At 41.5% G+C, this 24,613-nt stretch overlaps 1 protein-coding gene across 1 annotated transcript; it reads left to right on the top strand.

The window, feature by feature from the left end:
- The first annotated feature begins 9,920 nt into the window (after nt 1-9,920).
- Nucleotides 9,921-20,458, top strand: efna1b (ephrin-A1b). The gene is made up of 5 exons (XM_058398136.1): nt 9,921-10,150; nt 18,094-18,389; nt 18,911-18,976; nt 19,141-19,251; nt 19,383-20,458. Exons 1-5 carry the CDS (start codon nt 10,059-10,061, stop codon nt 19,499-19,501), a joined length of 684 nt encoding a protein of 227 aa, XP_058254119.1. The 5' UTR covers nt 9,921-10,058; the 3' UTR covers nt 19,502-20,458.
- Nucleotides 20,459-24,613: the final 4,155 nt, after the last annotated feature.

The raw sequence follows: 24,613 nt of genomic DNA, 5'->3' as shown, positions 1-24,613 counted from the left end.
TAAAAATACTAACTAGACTTTGGGACGGATGTTACTCACGCATTAATCTGTATCTCATATGATGACTGCTGGTGTGCTGAATGGACACCCACACACACACACACACACAAACACAGTACAGTACCTGTGAAACTCAGACAGTAACAAACGTACCTGTGAATGCTCTTTGTTCTACATCTGTAGTTAGTCAGTTATAGAACAGATGTTGGAAAACATGACAGCTAATCTTGTCTAGTGATGATAGTGTGTTTGTGTGTGTGTGTGTGTGCATGTGAATAGATGTGTAAGCTTACCAGCAGCGTTGGTGATTTCCCGATTTCCTCACTGCATGACCAGACTATTTCTATTTCAGTCGAGACACACTTTTATAAAGCCGCACTGATGGTAAATGTGTGTGTGTGTGTGTGTGTGTGTTTGTGTGTGTGTGTGTGTTAGTCACACTGGAGCTCTTTGAAACAATAGACACACTTCGGTCCAGAGGATGATCTGGCATCCCAGTGTCTGCCTCTTTGTTCCTGCTCTTTTCTTTTTCTCCAGCTCATTCTCATTCTCATTCACTGCTTTCCATCTCATTTCTCTCAGGCTGCTCGGCTCTTATGCACCCACGCACTCATACACACACACACACACACACACACACACATATATACACTTTTGCCACCTGTACATGATTCTCTCTGCCAGTATTGGAATTAAAATGTTTTTAAATGAGTGTCTGTGTCTGTCCACGTGTGTGTACGAGTGTGTGTTCACACATGCTTGTGTGTGTGTGTGTGTGTCTGAGAGAAAGAGAAAGAGAGAGATTTGCCAGTCACACCTCGCCTCCACAGAATTCAAGTCAGCCCATCTGGGATCATTAAGTCAGTGCTGATGAATAGAGCAATAGCTCTTGGGCAGAGGGGAAGCACAGATCTGTAGAGGTGTGGAGATGGAGACATACACGTTGACACAGGTTCACACAAGAACTATTATGGAGGGAGCAAGGCTAAAAGTTGAACTGAACATTTTACAGTAGGTGAAAGGTAACGGTGCATGGAAAGAAAAGTAATGGTGAATTCAAACAATGAAACAAGAGAATCCTTCTCATTCTTACATAATGTCCTTCTGGCCTAGAGCTCATTACTTATAAAAGACAGTAGTATAACATGTTCAAAATTAGTAACTATACTCTGTAAAATATAACTATATCTACTGCATTAACACCTTAATATTAAACCCACAGAAAATATTACACCAAAGCAATTCCTGTGGAGTTTCTCAATGCTGAAGCAATACTGTAAAATAAAATTCTTCTGATTACATATCCCTAATTCCTCCATTTTAAAGAGAATTCTCATCTCTAAAACAAGGAATGATAAAGCTTTGGAGCTACATAAAAAAATATTTTTAATTACAGTATTCAGTTACAAAATTGTACATAAACATTTATTTCTTAGTATAGTGAAATCTTGTCCATGGTAATCCCAGCTTACAGTCTCTTAAAAGTCTCCTTCAGTGAACAGCGGACAGCAAGATAGACTTAATATTATATCTCGAATGAATTTCCTCACACTTTCTGACCATATAGTACAATGTTATAGAAGGAAAATTATTTATAATCGAGCTGAAATTAAATTCAATTCAATTTATTTTGTATAGCGCCTTTTACAATGAACATTGTCTCAAAGCAGCTTTACAAAAGAAGAGAAACGGAGAAAGGGGAGGGGAAGAAATATATAACTAAATAACTAGAAATAAGAATAAATTATTAAACTATTTTATTTTGAAATGAAGTGAAATGAAATGAAGAGGATGTGTTGTATTTTGAGTCTGGTTCCACTCCGGGTTTCTTCCTCATATCGTCTCAGGGAGTTTCTCCTCATCACATCATCTTTACCTCTGTCTTGCTCATTAGGGATCAATTTCAAATGTATAATTTGTATCCTGAATTTATGTATTTCTGTAAAGCTGCTTTGTGACAATTGTGTGACAATATTGTCAATTACAAGTGTGAGACAAATAACACAAAATTGAATTATATACTACAGAAGTTTATATCTATTTATAAACTGCTTGGGAGTTCAAATTCCAGCACTGAGAGAGCGAGAGAGAGAGAGAGAGAGAGAGAGAGTGAGAGACAAATGGACAGACAGAAATAGTGTGTGTGTTTGTGTGTGTGTGTGCACGAGAGAGAGAGAGAGAGAGAGACAGACAGACAGACAGACAGACAGATAGAAAGAGAGAGAGAGAGAGAGAGAGAGAGAGCCTGTGGAACCCTCAAGGCAGACCCTAAACTATTAACTACTCTAACTGGATTGGATTCTAACTTCGAATCACCTTTTATTTATTTTGTTTCCAATTTTAACATTTTCAGCTCATTTCAAGGCAGTTTAGGTAAAAAAATAAAAAAGCCAGTGTGAGGTACAGATACTTTGGGCACTAAACAGAATGAGAGGGTGCAGTGTAGGATTTAATGGCAGCAGCCTGCCTCATGGTCCAATCTTGGCTCTGCTTGTTTTAATTCCTACACGGTCCATATTCAGAGAAAAGCCTCCAGTTGCATAACCGGGACAAGAAATTTATGATAATCGTAGCATTAATCCTTTTGACCACAGATAAATTTAGATGCTTTTTCAAGAAGGCTGACAGGAAGAAAAAGAGATGAACAATGTGAAATGGATCAAAGATGGAGACACACAGGCATGTGAGACATCAACCACAGGACAGCTTCGTGAGAAGGATTCAATGAGAATGAGAAATATGGGAAATAATGAGTTTACTAGATATATGCTATGTCATGCAGAAATTTTACCAAAACAGATGTTAGTAGCAGTAGTAGCCAAAGTAGTAGCAGTAGAAGTACTGTTAGAAATAGTTGTAGTAACAGCTGTGGTACTAAAAGAAGTAGTTGTAATAGTAGTAGAGGTAGTAGTAACAATAGAAGCACTAGTAGAAGAAGTGGTATTAGTAGTAGTAATAGTAGTAGAGGTAGTAGTAACAATAGAAGCACTAGTAGAAGAAGTGGTATTAGTAGTAGTAATAGTAGTAGAGGTAGTAGTAACAATAGAAGTACTAGTAGAAGAAGTGGTATTAGTAGTAGTAATAGTAGTAGAGGTAGTAGTAACAATAGAAGTACTAGTAGTAGAAGTAGTAGTAGTAATAGTAGTATTAGAGGCAATGGTAACAGTAGAATTACTAGTAGAAGTAGTAGTAATAGTAGTAGAGGTAGTAGTAGAAGTAGTAGTAATAATAGTAGTACAGGTATTAGTTACAGTAAAAGTAGTGTAGTAGTAGAGGTAGTAGTAACAGTAGTAGTAGTAATAGTAGTAGAAGTAGTAGTAGTATTAATAGTAGTAGAGGTAGTAGTCACAGTAGAGGTAGTAGTAGAAGTAGTAGTTATAGTAGTACAGGGTATTAGTTACAGTAGAAGTACTAGTAGAAGTAGAGGTAGTAGTAGTAGTAGTAGAGGCAGTAGTTCCAGTTGAATTACTAGTAGAAGTAGTGGTAACAGTAGTAGAGGTAGTAGTTACAGTAGAAGTACTAGTAGAAGCAGTGGTAATAGTAGTAGAGAGGTACTAGAGGTACTGGTAGAATTAGTGGTGGTAGTATTAGAGGTAGTGGTAGTAATAGTAGTAGAGGCAGTAGTTACAGTAGAAGTACTAGTAGAAGTAGTGGTGGTAGTAGTAGTAATAGTAGTAGAGTTAGTAGTAACAGTAGAAATCCTAGTAGAAATAGTGGTAGTAGTAGTAGTAATAGTAGTAGAAGCAGCAGTAGTTACAGTAGAAGTTCTAGTAGAAGTAAGTTACTTTTTTGTCATTGCATACAGTACAATGAAATTTAGTTGGCAACCTTCAGACAGCAACAAGGACATCTAAAGTAGTAACAGATGTAGTTTTAGAAGTAATAGTATTGGCAGTAATACTACTGTACTTCTACTGATAACACTACTTCCACTAGAACTTCTACTGTTATTACTATTACTACTTCCACTACTACTTCTACTAATAGACTTATAGGTGTTACTTCTACTACTACTACTACTACTACTACTACTACTAATAATAATAATAATAATAATAATAGTAGTGAAAGTAGCAGTGGTTGTTTGATTTTTTTATTGATCAGTATATGGATATAGTATGTACAGTATAGTATGTATATATATATATATATATAATGCTGTATATATATAATGATATTATTCTAATCATTAACACAGAGTAAACAGAACAGTAATACAGCAGGCTGAAAAGGACAATAGGGAAGTGAGATGGAGATGCTCCAGAAGTGTGCCTCAATTAAAACTCAAAAGTGGCCATGTGGACGAGCGACAGAGAAAAACGGCAGAGGAGGAACTGAAAACGATTCACTAAGAATGCTTTTGTTAATCATTGGCCTCACTTGAGAATTTAACTTGTATTCTGTGAGTAAAGTGTGTGTGTGTGTATGTGTGTGTGTGTGTGTGTGTGCTGACCGTTCCAGAACACTCCACAGGGCAATGCAGGCCACCTGTATGGTAATCAGCGGCCATCCTATTGTCAGGCCAAAAAGGCAGCAGCTTGTCGGAGTGTGCCGCAACAGGGGGTTAAACACAGATGCAGACGTGTGTGTGTGAGTGTGTGTGTGTGTGCAGTAGGGGTCAACCAGTGGTGTTTTTAATTGGTGACCTCAGGTGCAGGTCACAGAAGATGAGAGAAGATCACTGTCCAATTGGCTTCATTCCTTTTCACACTCGCGTTCCCTCATGCACAATGAAGGCACATTAAGACAAAGCTCAGAGACTGACAGCTTTTAAAGCTAAACTTTGAGTTAACACACACATCTGCTGTCTGTTTGGGGAGCCATTTTCTGGCACTTCTTCTCTACCTACTGCTTCTGTTCTTCATTATATCAGATTTATTTGATGGTATAACCCACATCAGATTTTTTTGTGTGTGTGTTGAAGGAGAAAAAAAAAGCATAAATCACATACATCTCTGCAGATTGAGAAGTCATTCGATCCTCATATTTTAGCTTTCCTATGGAAATCTCTCTCCTGGCTGCTTTATCTTTGCTTAATAGACCAAATCCATACCCCATCTCCAGCTTTCTGGCTTATTCTTCTCTTTTCTTCATTTGTCCTGAACACCATCATGTAGGATTACCTGCTGTCTCGTCTTTCTAACAGTACTGTTTTTTTTTCCCTCTTGAGATTATTATGATCCATTTCCTCTTTTTGTTTTTCTTTCTACCAAACTGTCTCCAAGCTTTGATTTTCCTACCGGCCCACACACATGGTTTCTCGTTTTCTGTTTCTCCTCCTACACTCTCTGCATCCTTCTTTCCTTTTCCAGTTTTTAGTATTTACCATGTCAAGTCTACACCTAAATGAGCTCTCTCTCTCTCTCTCTGTCTCCAGGGAATTGATAAGATTTATTTGCAAACTGCTTACTACACTTACGTAATGGTTACATAGGAAAAGGTGGGCCTATACATCGAGTGGAACATATTGTGAATGTATACTTGAGGTGCGTGTGCTTCTGTTAGACCGAAACTCTAGGCGGTGTGCATTAGTTGCCTAACTGTCAGGAGCGTTGTTGTGGTTGTTGTTCTTGTCACATAATTGTGGTAATAAATCGGCGTGTCAGGTGGTTGAACACGCCAAGCTGCTCTTCCACAGAGACGCTCTGACAGCACAATAACAACCCAGAGTCTTGTTTTCTAAGGCAGTGTTTCAAAAAGCATCTATCTTATCGTTCACTGTCTGACTTACCGAAGTCACTCGTAGTGAAGAGATGATGTGTGTGAGGCTATACAGCCCTTATGGCAGGAAGACGGACTTTTCGTTCGACTTTTTAAAGTCTTGCTGAATATTTAACATAACTTCATTGCTGCATCTGCTGGGTAATGGCTCACCAGAACATTAAAACACTGAAACTATTATCTTTCCAGCTCAGGGAGCTTTTGTGATTGCCCCATTTTCTCTTCCATATTGCTTGACTCTCCATTACTCCTCAATCTGTTCTCACAATGGCTGTTTTATGCGTTGTGTAAGTTTAGAACAACAATAAGGACGCTGGTGAGGAATGCTGTAGCAACATTAAAAGAACACTGGAGCAACATTAGCATGGCTTTGGGGAGTTTTGCGTCGCTGTGGATGTGAAGCTTCCAGGCTGAATGCAGAGCCATTAACACCCTCAATTCTTTAGTAACTCTGCGGCCCATTATCTGAAAATTGACCTGTTCAGCTACTACTGAGGGAGCTGGACAACTGTCCATTCACATGCATACACACGCACACACACATGCATATACAGACTCGCAGTCATTAGCGGACAGCATGCTGCACAAATGTTACATCCACCCACACAGTTCTGTAGAGAACAAAGAGAGAACAGTGCGAGACAGTGCAAAAAGTGTGGAAGAACAAACATGACTATGCAAAATTTTGGAATTGGAAAGGGTACATAGACATTTTCTCACTTTTTATTCTGATTTCAGATAAAGATCATCAGCTCTGAACATTTTTAGCACTTGCAACAAGTTTTCCAAAAAGTACATAAACAACACAAGTCACACAACTCACAAACTTCTAGATCAGATACAATGCCGATGGCAGAAATGAACACAAAATCAACCATTTTTTTCATAATTATCTCAAGAAATATCATGTGACATTATCACAGCATGCATTCAGGCCTCTTTGATTGACATGTTGTGAGCAGTATAGTATTATAGAAAGTAACTATTATAGAAAGTAATTACATGTGTCTTCACTGGTAGGAGCTGAAAAGAAGAATCCCGTGCTTGCAATTTTGCCAATTTAAGTAGTTTTCTGCGAAAATCAAACATTTTCTATCACAAAAAACTCTACAAACTCCTGAAAGGACCACATATAACTCTAAACACCAATGCAGGGCAGGGCACTGAGCATGAACAGGAACGTGGATTATTTTCTTCTCCAACTCTTAAAAACAAGAAGACCCATCTTCTGAGGTTTGATACACAAAGCACACATTATACTTATACACTGCATTTTTGCTTTGCAGAAATCTCAGTGTAGATTATGAGCCCTACAGAGCAAGCCAGGTCTGACAGTGGCAAAGAAAAACTCCCTGGAATGACCTGAGGAGGAAACATTGACATTGACAGCTGTACTGTAATGTTAAACATTACTAAGTGTGTTTTAAGTATGTGCATGTTGTCCATCTGAATAGACTGTTCTCTTTGTTGTGGTCAGGGAAGCACTTCCGCTCCCTGAAGGCTAACGCAGACAGAATGAGGAGGAGTTTCTTCCTGCAGGCCACTCGGCCCCTCAATCAGGACAACACACAGGACTAGAGCTTGGACTTGTCTGCACAACAATCACTAGCCTGATTAGCCTGATAGCTTAGCATAGCACAGAATGTGTTGCTGATGTCACACAAACAATTGCATACAACTGCACTTTATTCAAAATAGAGGCATACTGTTTCTATTCTTATAATGTTATATTTTCTATACATGACAGGGGGAAGGGAGTCAGCAACAGTTGCTTAGCTGTTTGCCTCGATCTTCCAGGGTTGGAGGTTCGATTCATGATTCCAGGAGTGATTCAAGGGCTTCCTCCAGGTACTCTCTTTCCATCTCTCAATCTGATTGGCATTTCTAAATTGTCCAGAGTGTGTGTGTGTGTGTGTGCTCTCTGATGGGTTGGAACCAATTCCCATTTGCGACCAGGGATATCCTAGGATAGACTCCAGGTTCCCTGTGAGCCCGTGTAGGACAAATGGTACAGAAAATACATGGATTTCCTATATATTACTTCTTCCCCTGTATAGAAATAAATTCTGATTCATATTTTATTCTATTTTTATTCCACAGACATGTAAAATCATTTCATACGATCAATAAAAGTCTTAATATCAGCACATTTCTATATCTTATGAACATACCACTAGTATTTGTAACATAGCTGTTCATGTCTTTTAATACACAAAAATACATGCTTTTATCCTTTATCTTTCAGAATGCTGGTACCTACGATAGCAGCTGCCCAAATAAAAATGTTCCTTGTACATTGTGTACTTGGTGAGAAAAAGAGAGAATAGATATTCTTATTCAAAACAAGCAAATGATTTCACACTGAATTCAATGAGAACATTTATAACTCCAGCACAGAAGTTTCAACAGATGAGTGAATTGAAGGAAGTAGAAAGAGACAGGAACGAAAGGGATTTCAGGGCCTTGTAATGCGAATGTGAGATTCACAGCGTTCAGAGCCAGAGGCCTGCTGAGGCCTGATCTGTTCATGAACATTTGGCCAGTATTTTTTTTTTCACCACCCACACTAGTGAATCTCCAACGCTAGCCTCTAGTCTGCTCTGTACAGCGTGAGCAGGACAAACAAAAAACGGCAGAGGAGGGCTGTGCATTTTAGGACTGCAGGCTGAGCATCAAATTGAAAACAAACCAGATCAGTGTGTAGACATTTTATAGCTGTTATAGAACCACCGGTTCTGCTTTATTGTTGCTAACATGAGATGGTTGTCCAGTACAATCATGTTATTGGTTGGTTGTTTGTAAAGATTTGGGGATTTTTTTTCTGCCTTAAAATCTAGCTAAAATAGCTATTATAACAATCTATTATAATAGCTATTATTATATTATAATAGCTAGTTTTTGCCCTAAAAGACATTAATCACTGAAATTAATCATTGGCCTAATTTCCAAGGTTTACTTCTTTTGCTTAGAATACAAAAAAATTACTATGGTTACAGTCACTATGTAGAATTAATGTTCCTCTCAATAGTTAGTTAATTAAAGCAAACTACCAAACAGTTCACCAAAAAATCCTGAAGGTCCAGATTTGACAAATAATGCCATTGTCCATCTTCTTCTTCTTGCTTGAAAAAGATCAGATCAGAAGTGCATATGGAAAAAGGCAGTAAAAATATTTTTTAAAAAAGAAGTATATATTTTTTAGCTCTTCTTTTTTAGCTCTTCTCTTTTCTTAAATAATACTTGTGAAGCTAGCAGAGAGAGAGAGAGAGAGAGAGAGAGACCCCATACTAGGTTCAGATCTTTAGAATAAGAGAAAATGACACATTACTTTGACAAACACATGGTTAAACTAACCATGTTTATTCATGAACTCACACTCAATCCTGACTAATGGCCCTAGAGGCTCGGGCAGCACGGGACTTGTGTGTGCCTGCCCCGGCCTCGGCCGAGACTGAAGAAAACAGGCAAACATACACTTTACTCTCTCCTGTTTCCAATTCTGTCCTCCAGTTTTTTGGGCTAATGAGGGGGTTGGGTGTCTCCATGTTGCCCCAAGGCTGGCTAAGCTCCCAAACTGGGTTAAGAACACCAGGAGCCGCTGGATGAGTGGGATGAAAGAAGGAAAAGCCCTGGTGACTCTATAGGGGAGGCCATGATATCCTTATCACACACAGAGAAGGATTGCTGGGATTATACAGTTTGACTGACACCCACGAAAAGCCTGTTTTTGTTGTCAGTGCTGACAACCGAGCTATAAAATCTTCCAAAAGTATGATTTTATGAGCTCTCATCCAAAGACTTCTTCATCTGAAGTATTATAGTATATTGAAGGTGTGTTGTTGTACTGATTTACTTCCATTCAGTCCAAACTGGAATTCTGACAAAAACACAAGGAACAGAAGACTGAGTAGAGCGTAAAGCATGTCAGAAATACTCATACACACTGGCTTATTTTACAAAAGGTTTTGTGTAGGATGTCGTTTATTTGAAACGAGGCTTTTGTATTTGTTTTTTGTTTTTTTGTTTTTTTTACATTAACACCACCTGCCTGAAGCGTAGCTATTTATTCATGGAAGCTGAGAGCAAACTAAAAAAACACACTACGCGTGGGCGTGACCGAAATGTACTCCATCCTTGCTATTGGTCGATCTACTTCAGGAGGCGTGACCGGCTATTAAAACGGGCAGCACGCGGCGCGCAGTGTTTATTCTCTCGTGCGGTTGTTTACTGGTTCTTATTTCGGTTTTGCTGAACTCTTTACAGACAAGCGGACTTTTTCACAAAGATCTTGATTTCGTCTGTTTTTTTCCTTTTCAAGCCTAACTTCGTTAAGAAGGATGGATTTTCTCTGGTTGTTGTGCGTGCTGCTGAGCGCCTGGTGCGTCTCCGCGGAGCGCCACAGCGTCTACTGGAACAGCACCAATCCAAAGTGAGTACTTTATTTTCTATTATCTGGTTTTAGTGTTATTTTGGTCTTCATAAAGCTGCACACTCGGACTGTAGCTAGTGCGTGTGTTATTGCACTGATGTGCTTGACTTTATGCATGTGACTTCATGCATGTTAGTGTTAAAACAGGAATTAACCAGGATTTCTCCTTATCGCGCGGCGCGCGCTCTGTAAACAAGGCACGAGGGATGCCACTTTTGCAAGCTTTTAATAGCGTAAGGATTATGGGTTGGTTCACAAACACAAAGCTCAGGGCGCATTATATTTATTTCCTCTAATGTGTAAGCGTGAGAGTGCAGCATTTCATTTTTAATGAGTGTGTGTGGATGCGCGTGCGTGAAACCATTTGGCTCACGAGGTTCTGGATTTATATCTGGTTCTAAGCTTTAAAATGACACTAACTGGACTGTAATTACTCCAGGCCCATTCAACCCCCACCCTAAAGCGCGCGCGCGTGCGCACACACACACACACTGGGATAAAGCATGAACACAATTACACTAATCAGATTAAATACAAATACACACTGCCAATCTCACTCTCTTTCTCTCTCGCTCACACACACACTCACACACACACATGTCCAGAGCAATAAATAGACCGCCATAAGCAAACTAGACAGTAGGCATGTCTGTAGTAAGCTACTAATTTTAAGGGAAGTCTTATGTTACAGTGTGTTACCAGGGGCAAGAAGGCACACAGCCCTGCCAGGGCAATTAGAATGTGCATGAAGCTCCAATCTGCACTGCAAATTCCCCCAAGGTTAAATTAACCTTTACTTTGTTCGTACTTGTCCATCTGGAATTATGTAAACCTGGTAGGTGTTAATTCAACACAGTCGATTTTAGCTTGGTGCGTTTGTGTGCAGAAATAGGCTTTAAAGTAGTTTGTGTAATTGATTGTGTTCTCATTTCACTCTCCATAGAAAGGTTGACAAACAGGCACTTTACGGGGATCAATACGAGACAGGGCGTTCAGGGTGATAGTATTGAGCTTTTAGACCAAAACCTGCAGAGAGAATTGTGGAATTTTATAGCCTTTTAGTGTCCGGTGGTGTTAAGACCTAACAGGAATACGTCTTACAGATCAGAGAGTCGCAGTCACATGTTTCTTCATAAGCAGGTTTTATGGTTTCTGGTAGGCTTTCACCTTTACCCTTATAGATGTTTGCTGATAAAGAGGAGTCAAGAGCCACGGCTGGTTTATCAGAACATCTGTAATAGTACTGCTCTAAACAAAAAACAAAAACAAACAAGTGACTATTAAACCTCAACATTTCGCTGGAAAATCAATCGTCGGAAATTTTTTTAGGGGTGGTGTTGTGAGCCAGTCTCAGGGTGTGCTGTTAGTCAGTCACATGGTCTGTGGTGCGTCAGCGTTAATGGGGTTGCGTAACTTTCGACTACCTGTTACTGCTCAGCACGGTCTGACTCACCATCAGTCAGCAGAGCGTAGAGAGAGAGAGAGAGAGAGAGCGCAACAGCTGGGTGAGGGAGAATGCGAGGGAGAGGAGAAGAGGATGAGCGTGATCGAAGCCGAACTCTTTCTGCAGTCTGAGCAGAAGGGTGTGTGGAGAATAGAGAAGTCAGCATCACGAGGATGCTGAGAATTATCAGAAAAAGATTTGAATGAGGGATGAGTCAGAACGGAGACAGGGATGAAAATGTATGCAGCTTATCTATGGTCCAATTTTTCTTCCCGTTTTAATCCCTACTCAGCCATCATGCAGGTTAATGCTTTCAGTAGAGATTTGATGGGGAAATTCAACTAACACCAAGCAAAGTCTTCTGACCACTACTAAATTTAGACAGCCTTAAAATACACCCTGAAGTCGTAGGCGCACAAGCTGTCGTCCTCTTCTTCATAAACAACACACAAGACATTTCTAATGAACATAGTGCCATAATCTGGTAGGCGACTCGCTATTTATTCAGGGCTTTTTTTTTTTTGCCGTAAAGCCTCTCAAATCTCGCCCTCGCTAGAAGGGAGGGAAAGCAGTGTTGATTCATCAATTACATTTAATCTTCTCTTTTCACTCGCGTTTCCTTGCTGTTTTTTCACGTAAGTTCTGCTAATGCAGTCAGAGATTAGTGTTTCTGTGAATTTCCCCAATACAGTGATGAATCACGGCATAACGCTCAATTAATCAATGGTAGAGTGGATTAGTCCCTAATGGATGGATGTGTGATCCGGAAACCTGCTAGAGTCACACACACACACACATGCTTGGTACACAACAGTTGCTCCTGTGTGTGTGTTTGTGTGTGTATGGCGTGCGTGTAGCTGTTTATGATGGAGCGTGGACGGTAATGATTTAATCCCTCGCGTGCATCTTCAGAAAGTCACCTTTCTGGTTTGGCATGTGTTTGCCCAGGGTGACAGGCCTGTCAGGTCTGATGTACATACACCCTCGTCTGGGTTACACAAACTTGTTTGCGAGTGTCTGTTCCAGCAGTGATGGCATGCCTCAGCTTGCAGTGTATATATGTGTTTGTGTGCTAAAGGGGGAAAACATAATGAAGTTAGCAACAGCTGGGGCAAAAGTCACTGGGTCGGGACAAGGTGTGTTTTTTTCCTTTTCGTAAATGTACACTTATCATCATTTGGGAGGAGGATTGGGTTTATCGAGTGCCCTCTGATATACGGGTCTCACACACACACACACACACACGGAATGTCTGATTTGAGTATATTTAGTAAGTGTAGAGCACTGGCAGCAGATGCATTGCTATAGTTGACCATCAGCTGTTCAGTCTGGACATTTCCATCTCTCTCTCTCTCTCTCTTTCCCCACTCCTCTCACCCAGTACCTGTTCGTTCCACTCTCCATCTCCACTCCCTCACTTGCTCTCTCCCTCCATCCCTCAGACACAATCACCTCCCTGTTTTTTTTTTTTTACTCTTAACTCTGAACCACTATTTGTCATTTCAATACATCAACACAGCCAAAACCTACAATCTCTTGTGTGTAGCACCATTTTATTGAGGCACTCGCATTGTTTTCATTGAGGTCTCTGGTTGCATTTTATTGACTCTCTCTCTTTTTTTTGTACTACTGCAGCAGTGTTGAAAGGTGTGAGCTGAAGGCATCGTCCGTCCAACAAAAGTCACTTTGAAGCCTGCCTTTAGATGCCGGCTAAAGTAAACGTTCTCGTCTTGTTCTGAACAGCATCGCTTGTCTTTCGCAAACCTTCTTCCGACAGCTCGGCTTTTAATCACACACAGATATGGGCACAGCTGCTCACACACGCAGGACTGTAATCTACTAGAAGGCCAGAGTTCAGGCTCGGATTACAGGCATAGGTTTGTAATCCGGCCAGACGAAGGCATTCACGCCAAAATCATCACACGGAATCCAAAATCCGTCCGAGCCTGAGCAGACAATAAAATCTGAAAAGCAGTCAGCAGTCATGACCTTTAATACATGACATCACCACATATTAAAGCGTCTAATACAGTAATGATCGAGGAATTCCTGTAACACCGGTTCACACTCAGCAGATCTGATTTGAAGTTGTTTTTCACCCCATTCTGTTCCCTCCTTATGTTTTCCTTACTTTCAGCCCCCACGCCCCACCTCTATGCCTTATCTCCATCCCAGATTTCCTTCTTTGCCTCTGATTTCTTCTTCTTTACGTCCCCGTTCTCACAGTTGCTCCTCTGTTCTTTTCCTGCACTTCACCCCCCCCCCGTCCATAGTGTTTTTCTACACCATCTCCGTTCTCGGACTCCCACGCTGATTAGTGTTTGGATTCTCACCACACCAAAGAGTCAGCGTTTTCCTGTCACCGCTTTTGTAGTACTCTGAAAGGTATTGTTCTGGTAGTGTACACACTTTTTGTGATCTGGCGCACTACAACTTGTCGTAGCGTAGCGTGCATGATGTGGCAGCGCTTGTTTACACACCAGGCCCGGGTGTTTTAATTAGCGTCTGCGTCTGGATTACTTTCCATCCCAGGCTCAGTGGCACGGCTTGCTCGCTGTTGCCACCTAGGGAGCGTTCCAAGCAGATCATTATCATAATTCTGATTGTTTTAACTTGGACACGGAATTAATAACGACACAAATCCATATCCTATTAACGGTATAAAGCCGGGTGACTTCACACCTGGCTCGAAACGAGGCTACGGATTCACAGGATGTCCTACCAGCTAGCAATTAGCATCCATTTAAAAGTGAAAGAGAGAGGACATTAAAAACAGAAGGACAAGAGAAAAAGGGAAGAGGACCGAATGGGGGGATGGGTGACAGGGTGGAGGGGTCAGACAGAAAGAAAGGGCCGATTCGCTTCAAAATTAGTCCCAATGAAGAGGTTTATTATGTGATCTTAAAGAGAAAAGAGAGAAAGACCGAGGCAGAGGGGGATGGGCCGAAGACGGAGAAATAAAAGATGGACAAAGAGGGGGAGGAGAGACGGGGACAGTGACGGATGGGAAGGAATCAGGAGGCCACGCAAAAGGGCAAGCTGTCTCCAATGAGTTTTTAAAGAGGTGGCCACTGAAATTGTTTAGTAGGGACAAAAAGTCACATTGTTGAGTTGATTAAGATTTTACTGTCTAGTGCACACACACACACGCACACACTCTCTCTCTCTGTTTAAGGGCTTGCATTAGAGAAGCTAGTAAACAGCGGATATGAGATCCGTGGGCTAGATGTAATAATTCCACTTGGGAATGCCGGATGAGCCGTTTAGCATTCCGGCCTGGTCCTCTGTGGTCGGACTAATTACTGTCATGATCGATCGAGAGAGAATCATCTGCTCATTAGCATCAGGCTCGAGCAACACAGCAGAAAATCCTCGCCGTACTTGAAGACATTTCACCATACGAGCACACGATACACATCACTGTCTTCTTTCACTCTAACACAGTCCCTGCTACATAACCGTGTCTAATTTCAGGTGATGATTTCAGAACATCACAGGAACAGGAAATACATCACTCTGACGAATGACTAACAGCAGAGTCAGTGTCTTATACAACTGCTTGCATGACGATGTTTGTCATGTTATCAATACAATGTCGTAACATTTCTAAGCAGTTTCTGGAGTAATCTGGTAATTCAGTAGCTAGTAATCTGGAAATTCCCCCCAAAATCCCACTGGTCATAGAGATGCTTATAGGGAGAAAGGGTGTGTTTGTGTGTGTGTGTGTGTGTGGGTGTAGATAGACAGGTTTTATTACCCCGCAGTCTAAGAACAAAGCTCCAAAATAGAAGCAAAATGCTTGTCACGGCATGCAGTCACCCCACCTCGTCCCCCCTGTAAGGTTTTCCAGAAACTGAGCACACAGGTGTGCAAGACTAGTGTGTGTGTGTGTGTGTGTGTGCGCTGACTGCCATTACAGTGCAGTTGGTGTGGAGGGCATGTGTTCAATGCTGACTGCCTGAACATATTGTGTAACGTGTGTGCGTGTGTGTGTGTTGTGCTGACTCTGACAGTGTGTGTGAAACGTCTGACCCTGCACTCTGACTCTGCTGACCTGCTTGACAGCTCGGCAGCTTGAGACATTCCAGAGGGAGAAAGAAAGATGGTTCGGGCCGAACGCTGAACCTGCATCTTGTACAATTCTGAGACATGGTCTTCACTCTCTCTCTCCCTTTCTCTCTCTCTCTCTCTCTCTTGCACACACACACACACACACTCGCAGAAATGCAAACGCACACATAACATATGGCAGACAGAGCTCTTGGACAGTATGAAGGTCTCTAATCTTAGCACCTAAAGCACCCCGTAGAGACATACACACACACACACACACACACATACATACAGACAGACATACAGTGTGTGCTGAGCCCTGAGGCCCTGCAGCTGCACAGACTCCTGGAGACACAGAGTTAATAGAGGGAACAGAGAGAAGATAGATGAGAGAACCGAAGCAGCTTGATCTTCAGCTGATTTCACACCAACATCTCCCTTCACTCGCTCCTCACTGCTCTTACTCTCACACGGGAGAGTTACCAGAGCATGGTAGCATGCACCAACAGAACCTCCAGTGGGTTAACGGTGCCTCATTTAGACTCTTTTTTTTTTTAGAGCACCACATTGCAAGTAGGTCTTAAACAGCTCCTAATCAACTCCACTTCAAAGGAAAGGAGTGGGGGATGAGGGAATGTGAGAGAAAAACAGAAGGAGACTCTTGAAATGACCGTGCTGTTGTTAAAAACACTGCATACAAATATTTAAATAAATAAACACAGGACAGGAAGGTCTCTGTATCTGACAGTGTCTGAGTCTTTTTCTTGTTTTTACTGTAGTTGAAAAGTTCTGTCAAAATAGTGAAGTAATTCTTAACGATAACAGAACTCACATGCTAGCAGGTTAGCAAACTTAGCATTAAATATTAGTTCTTTGCTAGGCAGCTAGTTCTGTATTCAGTGTCGTGTTTAGCCTCACAGCTGATTGAATGACATCTGTCAGGGTGATTATGAGAGTTTCTCAGCTCAGTAAAGCAGAGTAGAGTGCTGCTACGACTTTGTGGATCAGCAGAACGTGGATTGTTCTCGAACGGCGGCGCAAAACAGGAGACGCGAGTGCTATTTTCCCACACGGCGAAAAGTCTACTGGCTTAGCAGCATACGCACCCCGCCGTTTGAACGTGGCTTTGATTACAAGCTAGGCGAGATGGGCTCTAATCCCAGCAGCAGCCTGTGCTAACAAGAGCTGTGTGTGTGTGTTTACTCCATTCTGAATAGACTGTGAGGCTGTTTTGACAGGTCTGCTAATACTAACAGAGAAAAACAGTAGTGCGAGATAGAGGAGTGTGTGTGTGTTTGGGAGTGTGTGGCTGAGGTGCAGGAGCCAGCGCGTCTCTGTCTGAAACACAACCAGGGGTCCCGACAACAACAACATGAGAGAAAGTGTGAGAGGGCGAGGGTGCAGAGGACAGCCTTTGCTTTGATGGCAGCTCACACACACACACACACAAGCTTGCATGTCGGTTATATACTCCTTAAAGACCTGGGTTTGTAAAATGCAAATCTGCGAGTGGAGTTTATAGCATAGTAACACGGCCGGGTAGCAGCAGCCAATCAGGCGCCTCGTTAGACAGCGGGATCTAAACGTTGCCGTGCAACCAGGCCTCATGGTCACCACAGGAGAGGGGTGCATTTAGGAAAAAAAATTACACACTTAGTCAAATCCAAAACTGCAATCACTGTAAATCATTCTTAAGTGTTGCTTCTTCCACAGGATTTGAATCATTTGCCAATGGCAAATGGCGTAAATTGAAGAAAAATGAATATATAAAAGAGAGAAAGAAAATAAATTTCACGGGTTTGTCTGGTAAAACGGGGACCACAACGATGAAAGTAGACTGCTCATCTGTTCATGGCAGAAGGGAAGACAGGAAAACACAGGGAACGACGCAGACAGAAAGCCATAAACACTCAGAGGGGGACTGCCGGGAAAGCAGACGGAGCCTGGGCGTCTCCTGAGCCGTCTCCGTTTTGATAAACGCAGGAAAGATGGCAGGACACGGGTCATGACCAGCAACAGTGTGCACAACAGTGTAAAGTCGTATAAACATTGCATGCTAAAGGGACAAAAAGCAGAGATAACCAATAGGAGAAGGAGGTTTGGAGCCAGGCGTTCGTGTCAGACGCTCGTCTCTCCTCGTCATGCGATCCAAATTCTTTACATAACACGTGAATGAAAAAACAAACACTGACAGACTCAGAGGAGGAGCAGGAGGTGGCAGGTCATAAAATAAGGTGTTTATGTCCTTTGACAAAACCAGTAGGACGAGGTGACGGTGTACATGATCTCAAATAGGTGATGTCTGTCAGCCCCTGTTTTGCTTGGGATTGATGGTTGGCTGTTTTGGGCGTGTTATTTTTTCCAATGTCTTTGTCCTGCGGATTCTGCAACAACACTTATCATTAATCTACCTTTTCTCCCCCTCCTCTCTCTCTTTCTTCTCCAGCTTTATCGGTGACGAATACACGGTGCATGTGCACATCAATGACTACCTGGACATCATCTGCCCGCACTACAAGCGCGGCGAGATCCCGTCCCAGCAGGCAGAGCGCTACGTCCTCTACATGGTGGACTTGGAGGACTACGAGGTCTGCAAGCCGCACTCGTTCGATCAGCTGCGCTGGGAGTGCTCCAGACCGTTCGCCGCCCACGCGCCTGAGAAGTTCTCTGAAAAGTTCCAACGCTTCACACCTTTCACGCTGGGCAAGGAGTTCCGCCAAGGAGAGAGCTACTACTACATCTGTGAGTGTCACACTGAAACATGAACAAACTGAGACGTGGGAGATGCAGGAAGAGTAGAAAAAGATAGCAGAAGGGATAATATACATTCTCAGACAGAAAGAGACTGTACTGTAGTTTAAACACACTTGGAAAGAAGTTCATTTTCACCCCCTAAATTCCTTATACAGAGATGATCTAGCAATTTAAATTAATTATTTAGTAACTACAAGCAAGGTCTGTAATAACATGAGTTATTTTTACATATCCAAGCAAACACCCAAATTTAACACTTGCCTTGCAGATGAATTTAAGTCTCAACTTATTTGGCACAATAAAATTTTGCATTGTGGGAAATCATGTCTGGCTCCTTTATTTATTCTGACGAATCAGTAAGAGAGCTTTACGTAAAACCACACATATGAGCCAGCTGTAGCTGAAGCCGAATTTAGGTTTAAAAGTTTCAATGATTTTTTTATAGCCACCAAATATGTCTTTTATTGCATTTCTAAACATTTCTATATGTTTTCTGTTCATGCCCACAGCCAAGCCTCTGCATCAGCATGGGAGTGACTGCCTGCGGCTAAAGGTCACCGTAGTCGGACCTCATGGTAAGCCCCGAACACGTTATTAGCATTCCTTGCAGTAACCGCAGCCCGTTTCGCTCAACACATGCTTAGCGTGTGCTAGCACCTGAGGCACGACTATTTTTAGCTCTCACGTTTAATTACAGCTTTCTTGCGCGTCCCGTAACGCTGCCGATTGATGTTCTCAGATTCCAAAAACCACAAGAAGACGACAGAGAAAGAGGAGGCGATGGAGGGAGGCAAGCACGGACGAACGGGCGCAGGAGGCGTACACAACCCATCCAACAGGCTTCCGGCAGGTGAGCGACGTCAATCTGTTATCCTTCCATTCATCCAGCCCTGCGGCTTTATTTCACAACATTCTGCGGGTTACACAGTTGTGACGTGTTTTCATCTCATCGCCCCTCTCTCTCTTTCTTTCTCGTTTCAGATGACCCGGTTGCTATGATTCCAGTTGTTCAGAGGAGCGTAGGCAGCTCCGCCGTTCACGTCACACCAGTCTCCTTCTTCGTCACGTTCCTTCCCGTCTTCCTCCTGCTCTTACACTGAGACCGGGCCATCAGGACACACTGATGTACAGACTTTTTCCTGGTGCTGGAACGCCAGATCTGAAAGACACTTTTTTTTATACTACGATAATTTTTTTTTACATGGTGTAAAAACTGATGTGAAGCATGAGTGCTGGTGTGTAAGATGTTGAGTGACGTGCTTGTGTTTGTGTGAGTGACTGTAATATTTGGGATTTTGTTTTTTTATTGTTATTTGCTCTACGTACTCTTTGTTTTTAAAGAGGAACATTATTACCTAACAGCTTTCCCTGCCCGTTTTTTTTTTTTAACACTTTACTCTTATAGTCTGTGTAAAAAAGCACAGACCGGAGGGTGTTGGAATGGATCGGAATGGACCCTGGGTTGTTTACCTGCATTTTTTTTTTTTGAAAAATTAGTGTCATATAGTGAAAAGTTCTCTGTGACCCAGCAGACTTGCTGGTATTCTCAAATATGTCCTGCTGTTGGTTGGACCACCGAGGAAACGACTTGTGCATGTCATGTATGTGCAACCTGAGATGTAGCCATTTGCTAGTGTTTTGTCAAGTTTATTTTACTATTTTTTTTTTTTGCCTCCAAGTCTACAGGGTGGTTTATGTAATGAAGCACTATATAATTTGACAGACACTAAATCTGTTTTATACAAGCAAACTGACAAAAATGTACATAAACATGCATGTGCAGTTGTACCGAGCTTGTGTGTGTGTGTGTGTGTGTGTGTGTGAAAGACAGAGAGAGAGAGAGAGGAGCTGGACTTCTCAGACATTAGAATGCTAAGTATAACTGCACACACACATGGACGCAGGGATGTGTGAAACTCTCCAAGTTCACAATACAAGCTGTGTTTTTGTTATTTCTGTGGATATGTAAAAGGTGATGTAAAAATTGTACATAGAGAGTTATATAATGCATTTGGTAATTATGAAAATGTGCAAATATGTGAAAGAAAAATAAACATATTGTTATATGTAAAAAAAAAAAATGTTGTGTTTTCTTCCAGTTGAGTGCCGAGAGTGACACACACACACACATATTGTTGGTTTTATTTTAAGATTTATTCATGAGGTGTGAGCAAATCCCATCTTAGCCAAGCCAAATGTCAGCTATGTGCTCCATCTCCCTCTTTTCCTCTCCTCTGTACCACTTTTCATCCCTCATTCCCTGGCCACGACTTCACAGGCGTTATCCAAACACCCGAGCACCATGAGGGAATGAAATGAAGGAGAGCAGTGGGGGGGGAAGGGGGCAGGAGTGTAAAGTGTCACCAGGGTGCGAGGACGTCACTTTAGTGGATTTTCTCTGGTGCTTTCTACAACTTTCTCCTGAGAAATGTCAATATTGTCAGCACTGGTTTTGTTTGGGCAGCAAGTTTTCCGGCTAGTAGACAATGCTCCATTGATTTCAGTAAAGTTGCTGAAAAGGAAAAGCGAGTCTCATGCAGATGGGGCCGGGGTCAGAGAAGAGACAGGAGTTGCACAAGTAGAATTTGCTCAAGCAATCAGTCTCACTACATTTGTCTGCTTACTTTTTCTGTTCCTTCAGAAAGTATTCACACACACGCACCCTTCTGTTTGCTGGATTGCAACATCAGCTTTAAAAACATCTGAATATCTTTTCCGCTCATTTCAAAGCAACTTTTCATAGAAATCAAATGAAATAAAGGATTTACACGGACTCAGAATTAGTTGAAAATCTTAGAAACGACTTAATTAACAAGTTCTCACCCCCTCAGTGTGAATCGGCCTTTTGCAGCAATTACAGATTTGAGGAGTCTCGGATGTGTCTTGATGAGTTTTTCACATTATAATTTAGCCTTTTTCTTCTGTTCCTCAATGTATTCTCCAACGCTGCCAAATTAGATGAAGAATCGTTGGTGGACAGCAATTTTCATGCGAAGTCATGCCACAGGTTTTCAGCTGAGTTTAACTCTGGGGTTTGACTACTTCAGAATACAAATTTTCTTTTTTTTTCAAGCCATCATTTATGTAGATTTTTTCCCCTGTGCTTTGGCTCATTGTGCTGTTATATGCAGAAAATATACACCAATCAGTCATACTATTAAAACCACTGACAGGTGAAGTGAATAATATTGATTATGTCATTACAGCAGACTCAAGGGGTGGGATATATTAGGCAGCAAGTGAACAGTCAGATCTTTGTTGATGTGTTGGAAGCAGGAAGTGTTAGGATCTGAGTGACTTGGACAAAAGCCAAATTGTGATGGCTAGATGACTGAGTCAGAGCATTTCCAAAACCTGCCACAGTGCAAAAATTGTTCAGGAATGATTTGAGGAACATGACAAAGAGCTCAAGGCGTTGACTCAATCTGATTGCACATCTGTGGGATGTGCTGGACAATCAACTCTGATCCATGGAGGCCTAAAACATACATGGTTTAAAGGATCTAACATCTTGGTGCCAGATCCCACAGCACACCTTTAGAGGTCTTGTAGAGTCCATGCTTTGATGGGTCAGAGCTGTTTTGGTGGCACAGGGAGGACCTACACAATATTAGGCAGGTGGTTTTAATGCTATGGCTGATTGGTGTACGCCCTAAATGCAGTTGTCTGATTGACTAGAACAGCTTCTCCTCAACAATGTGCTCCTGAGATGGCAGCAATTCAGTCCAGTTCCTCTTAAAGTTAACCAAAAGCATGATGCTACCACCACCATCCTAGATGGTAGGAATGATGTTAACTGGTTGTTGGTATTGTATTTGGTCTGCACCAAATGTTATGCTTTGCTCTTATACCAAATGGTTAAATTTTCTTATCAAAAAGCAGATTTCAAAAAATATATATTTGCATTTGTCATAAAGTGGTGTTCTTCTGTCCCACTGAGGGCTGTACACAAGAGATTCCCTTCAGTTTTTAGCTCTGGAACATTGAGGTAAAGAATAATGGAAAGAAATCAGTATGTGTCGATGTGGAAGACTCTTATCCAGAAAGATAAGATAACTGAGTGCTGGTTTACAAAAAAAGTGCTTTAACCAAGTATTAGTTAAACTTTGTGCACACTAATGCAAGCAGGTTATTGTAATTTTGTTTCTTACTATACAAACATCTGTTTTTCACCTGAATTTTGTTGGTTACTATTTCACATTAAAGGTGGAAAATGATCTGAAATTATTTAGCTTGGTCACAAAAACTGGAGAGTGTGTAGACTTTTTTTTTTCCATTTCATCGTCTGTACCACTTATCCGATCTAATCTCAGGAGTCATCGGGCATCAAGGCAGGATACACCCTGGACGGAGTGCCAACCCATCGCAGGGCACACACACACACACAAGGGGCAATTTAGAGACTCCAATCAGCCTAGAAGCACGTCTTTGGACTGTGGGAGGGAACCGGAGCACCCAGAGAAAACCCACCAAGCACGGGGAGAACATGCAAACTCCACACACACAGTGAGCGGGAGCGAGACTCGAATCCAGGAGGTGTGAGGCGAACGTGCTAACCACTAAGCCACCATGCCACCTAGACTTTTCATATTCATGATATATACTTTTCAAGCACATAGGTTACCTGTTTTTTTTTTTTTTAAAAAAAGGACATCTCGCACCCAGTCTCAGACAACTTACACCCAGTGTTCCCAGGATAGACTCCTGTATCCTAACAGCAGTAGCAACCACAACAAATTAAAATAAAATGCAATTAAAGAAGAGATTTTTAATCACTCTCCTAAAACATGTTTTGGTCCAGCATCAAAGTATTTCAAGCACTCTGTTATCCTACATGCATTGAATTATTTACACAAACATTACAGTATAATTATCAACTGTTGTTACAAACAGCACAACACAAAAGCACTAATTATAAAGGATCAATGATTATACAATGAATAAAACACTATTTGGTGTGCTGTTACTGGGAAATAACAAAAAACAGGGTGTGACAGCCTGATGTGACACTAAATTACTGTTAGCAACCTTTAGTTGATTATTTTTTCAATAACAGCGCATCCTGACATGTTTTGTTGGTTGATTATTATTATTATTTTTGCTTTAGTGGTCGAAATCGAAACTGATCATGACCACAGTTATTTCTTTAGTATTATTTATGTTATAGCCAATCGCCTTTTTGAGTGGTGAAATAAACAAAATACACTATATTGCCAAAGGTTTTGGGACGTCTGCCTTTACATGCACATGAATGTAATATGGATTTGGCCCACCCTTTGCAGCTTTAACAGCTTCAACTCTTCTGGGAAGGCTTTCCACAAGGTTTAGGAGTGTGTTTATGGGAATTTTTTTGACCATTCCTCTAGAAGCGCATTTGTGAGGTCAGGCACTGATGTTGGGAGAAGGTCTGGCTCATAGTCTCCGCTCTAATTCATCCCAAAGGTGTTCTATCAGGTTGAAGTCAGGCCAGTCAAGTTCCTCCACACCAAACTCACTCATCCGTATCTTTATGGACCTTGCTTTGTGCACTGGTGTACAGTCGTGTTGGAACACGAAGGGGTCATCACCAAACTGTTCCCACAAAGTTGGGAGCATGAAATTGTCCAAAATGTCTTGGTATGCTGAAACATTAAGAGTTCCTTTCACTGGAACTAAGGGGCCAAGCTTAACCTCCGAATTCAATGGTTTCGAGGGATGTCCCAAAACTTTTGGCAATATAGTGTATCTAAGCAGTTCTAAGGAGTAGCTTATGTTACTTAAACATAATTGCAGTGCAAACTCTTTATTTCCCCTGACATCCAAGTCTCCTTCCATAAATGTTTTTTCCCCTTTCTTTGTTATAAAAAACAATACGTTTTAATCCGTTCATTATTAGATTAGATTAAATCAGATTAGTTTTAGCGTCCAGCAAATACCTCGATCCCTGTGAACGAGCTGTTACTATGGAAACAGTTACGCGTAACAACACGTGCGTCAACATACACTTTAATTGACTGTTAAAACGTTAATTCATTAATTGTTTTTACAGTGAATAAAAAGATCAGCACCATTTTAAAGAGATAACGTTATTGTCTTTTAGCTGTTTTTAGTCAAGGGGGGGGGTCTAAACGGGATCCAGAGAGGTACACGTCAGACTGTAAAGCGAGTGCCCCATTGGCTGTGTTTCCGTGTTTCTTCCTGGTTGAGTAACCAATCAGAGTGGAGGAATTCTT

The sequence above is a fragment of the Hemibagrus wyckioides genome, linkage group LG01 (genome assembly GCF_019097595.1).
Source record: "Hemibagrus wyckioides isolate EC202008001 linkage group LG01, SWU_Hwy_1.0, whole genome shotgun sequence".
NCBI lineage: Eukaryota > Metazoa > Chordata > Actinopteri > Siluriformes > Bagridae > Hemibagrus > Hemibagrus wyckioides.
Note: the sequence above shows the minus strand (reverse complement) of the source record. Positions and strands in the feature narration are given on the sequence as shown.

Coding starts and splice junctions, on each gene's coding strand:
- efna1b (XM_058398136.1), top strand. CDS start 10,059: ATGGATTTTCTCTGGTTGTTGTGCGTGCTGCTGAGCGCCTGGTGCGTC. Junction 10,151..18,093: donor TGGAACAGCACCAATCCAAA/GTGAGTACTTTA, acceptor TTTCTTCTCCAG/CTTTATCGGTGACGAATACA. Junction 18,390..18,910: donor AGAGAGCTACTACTACATCT/GTGAGTGTCACA, acceptor TCATGCCCACAG/CCAAGCCTCTGCATCAGCAT.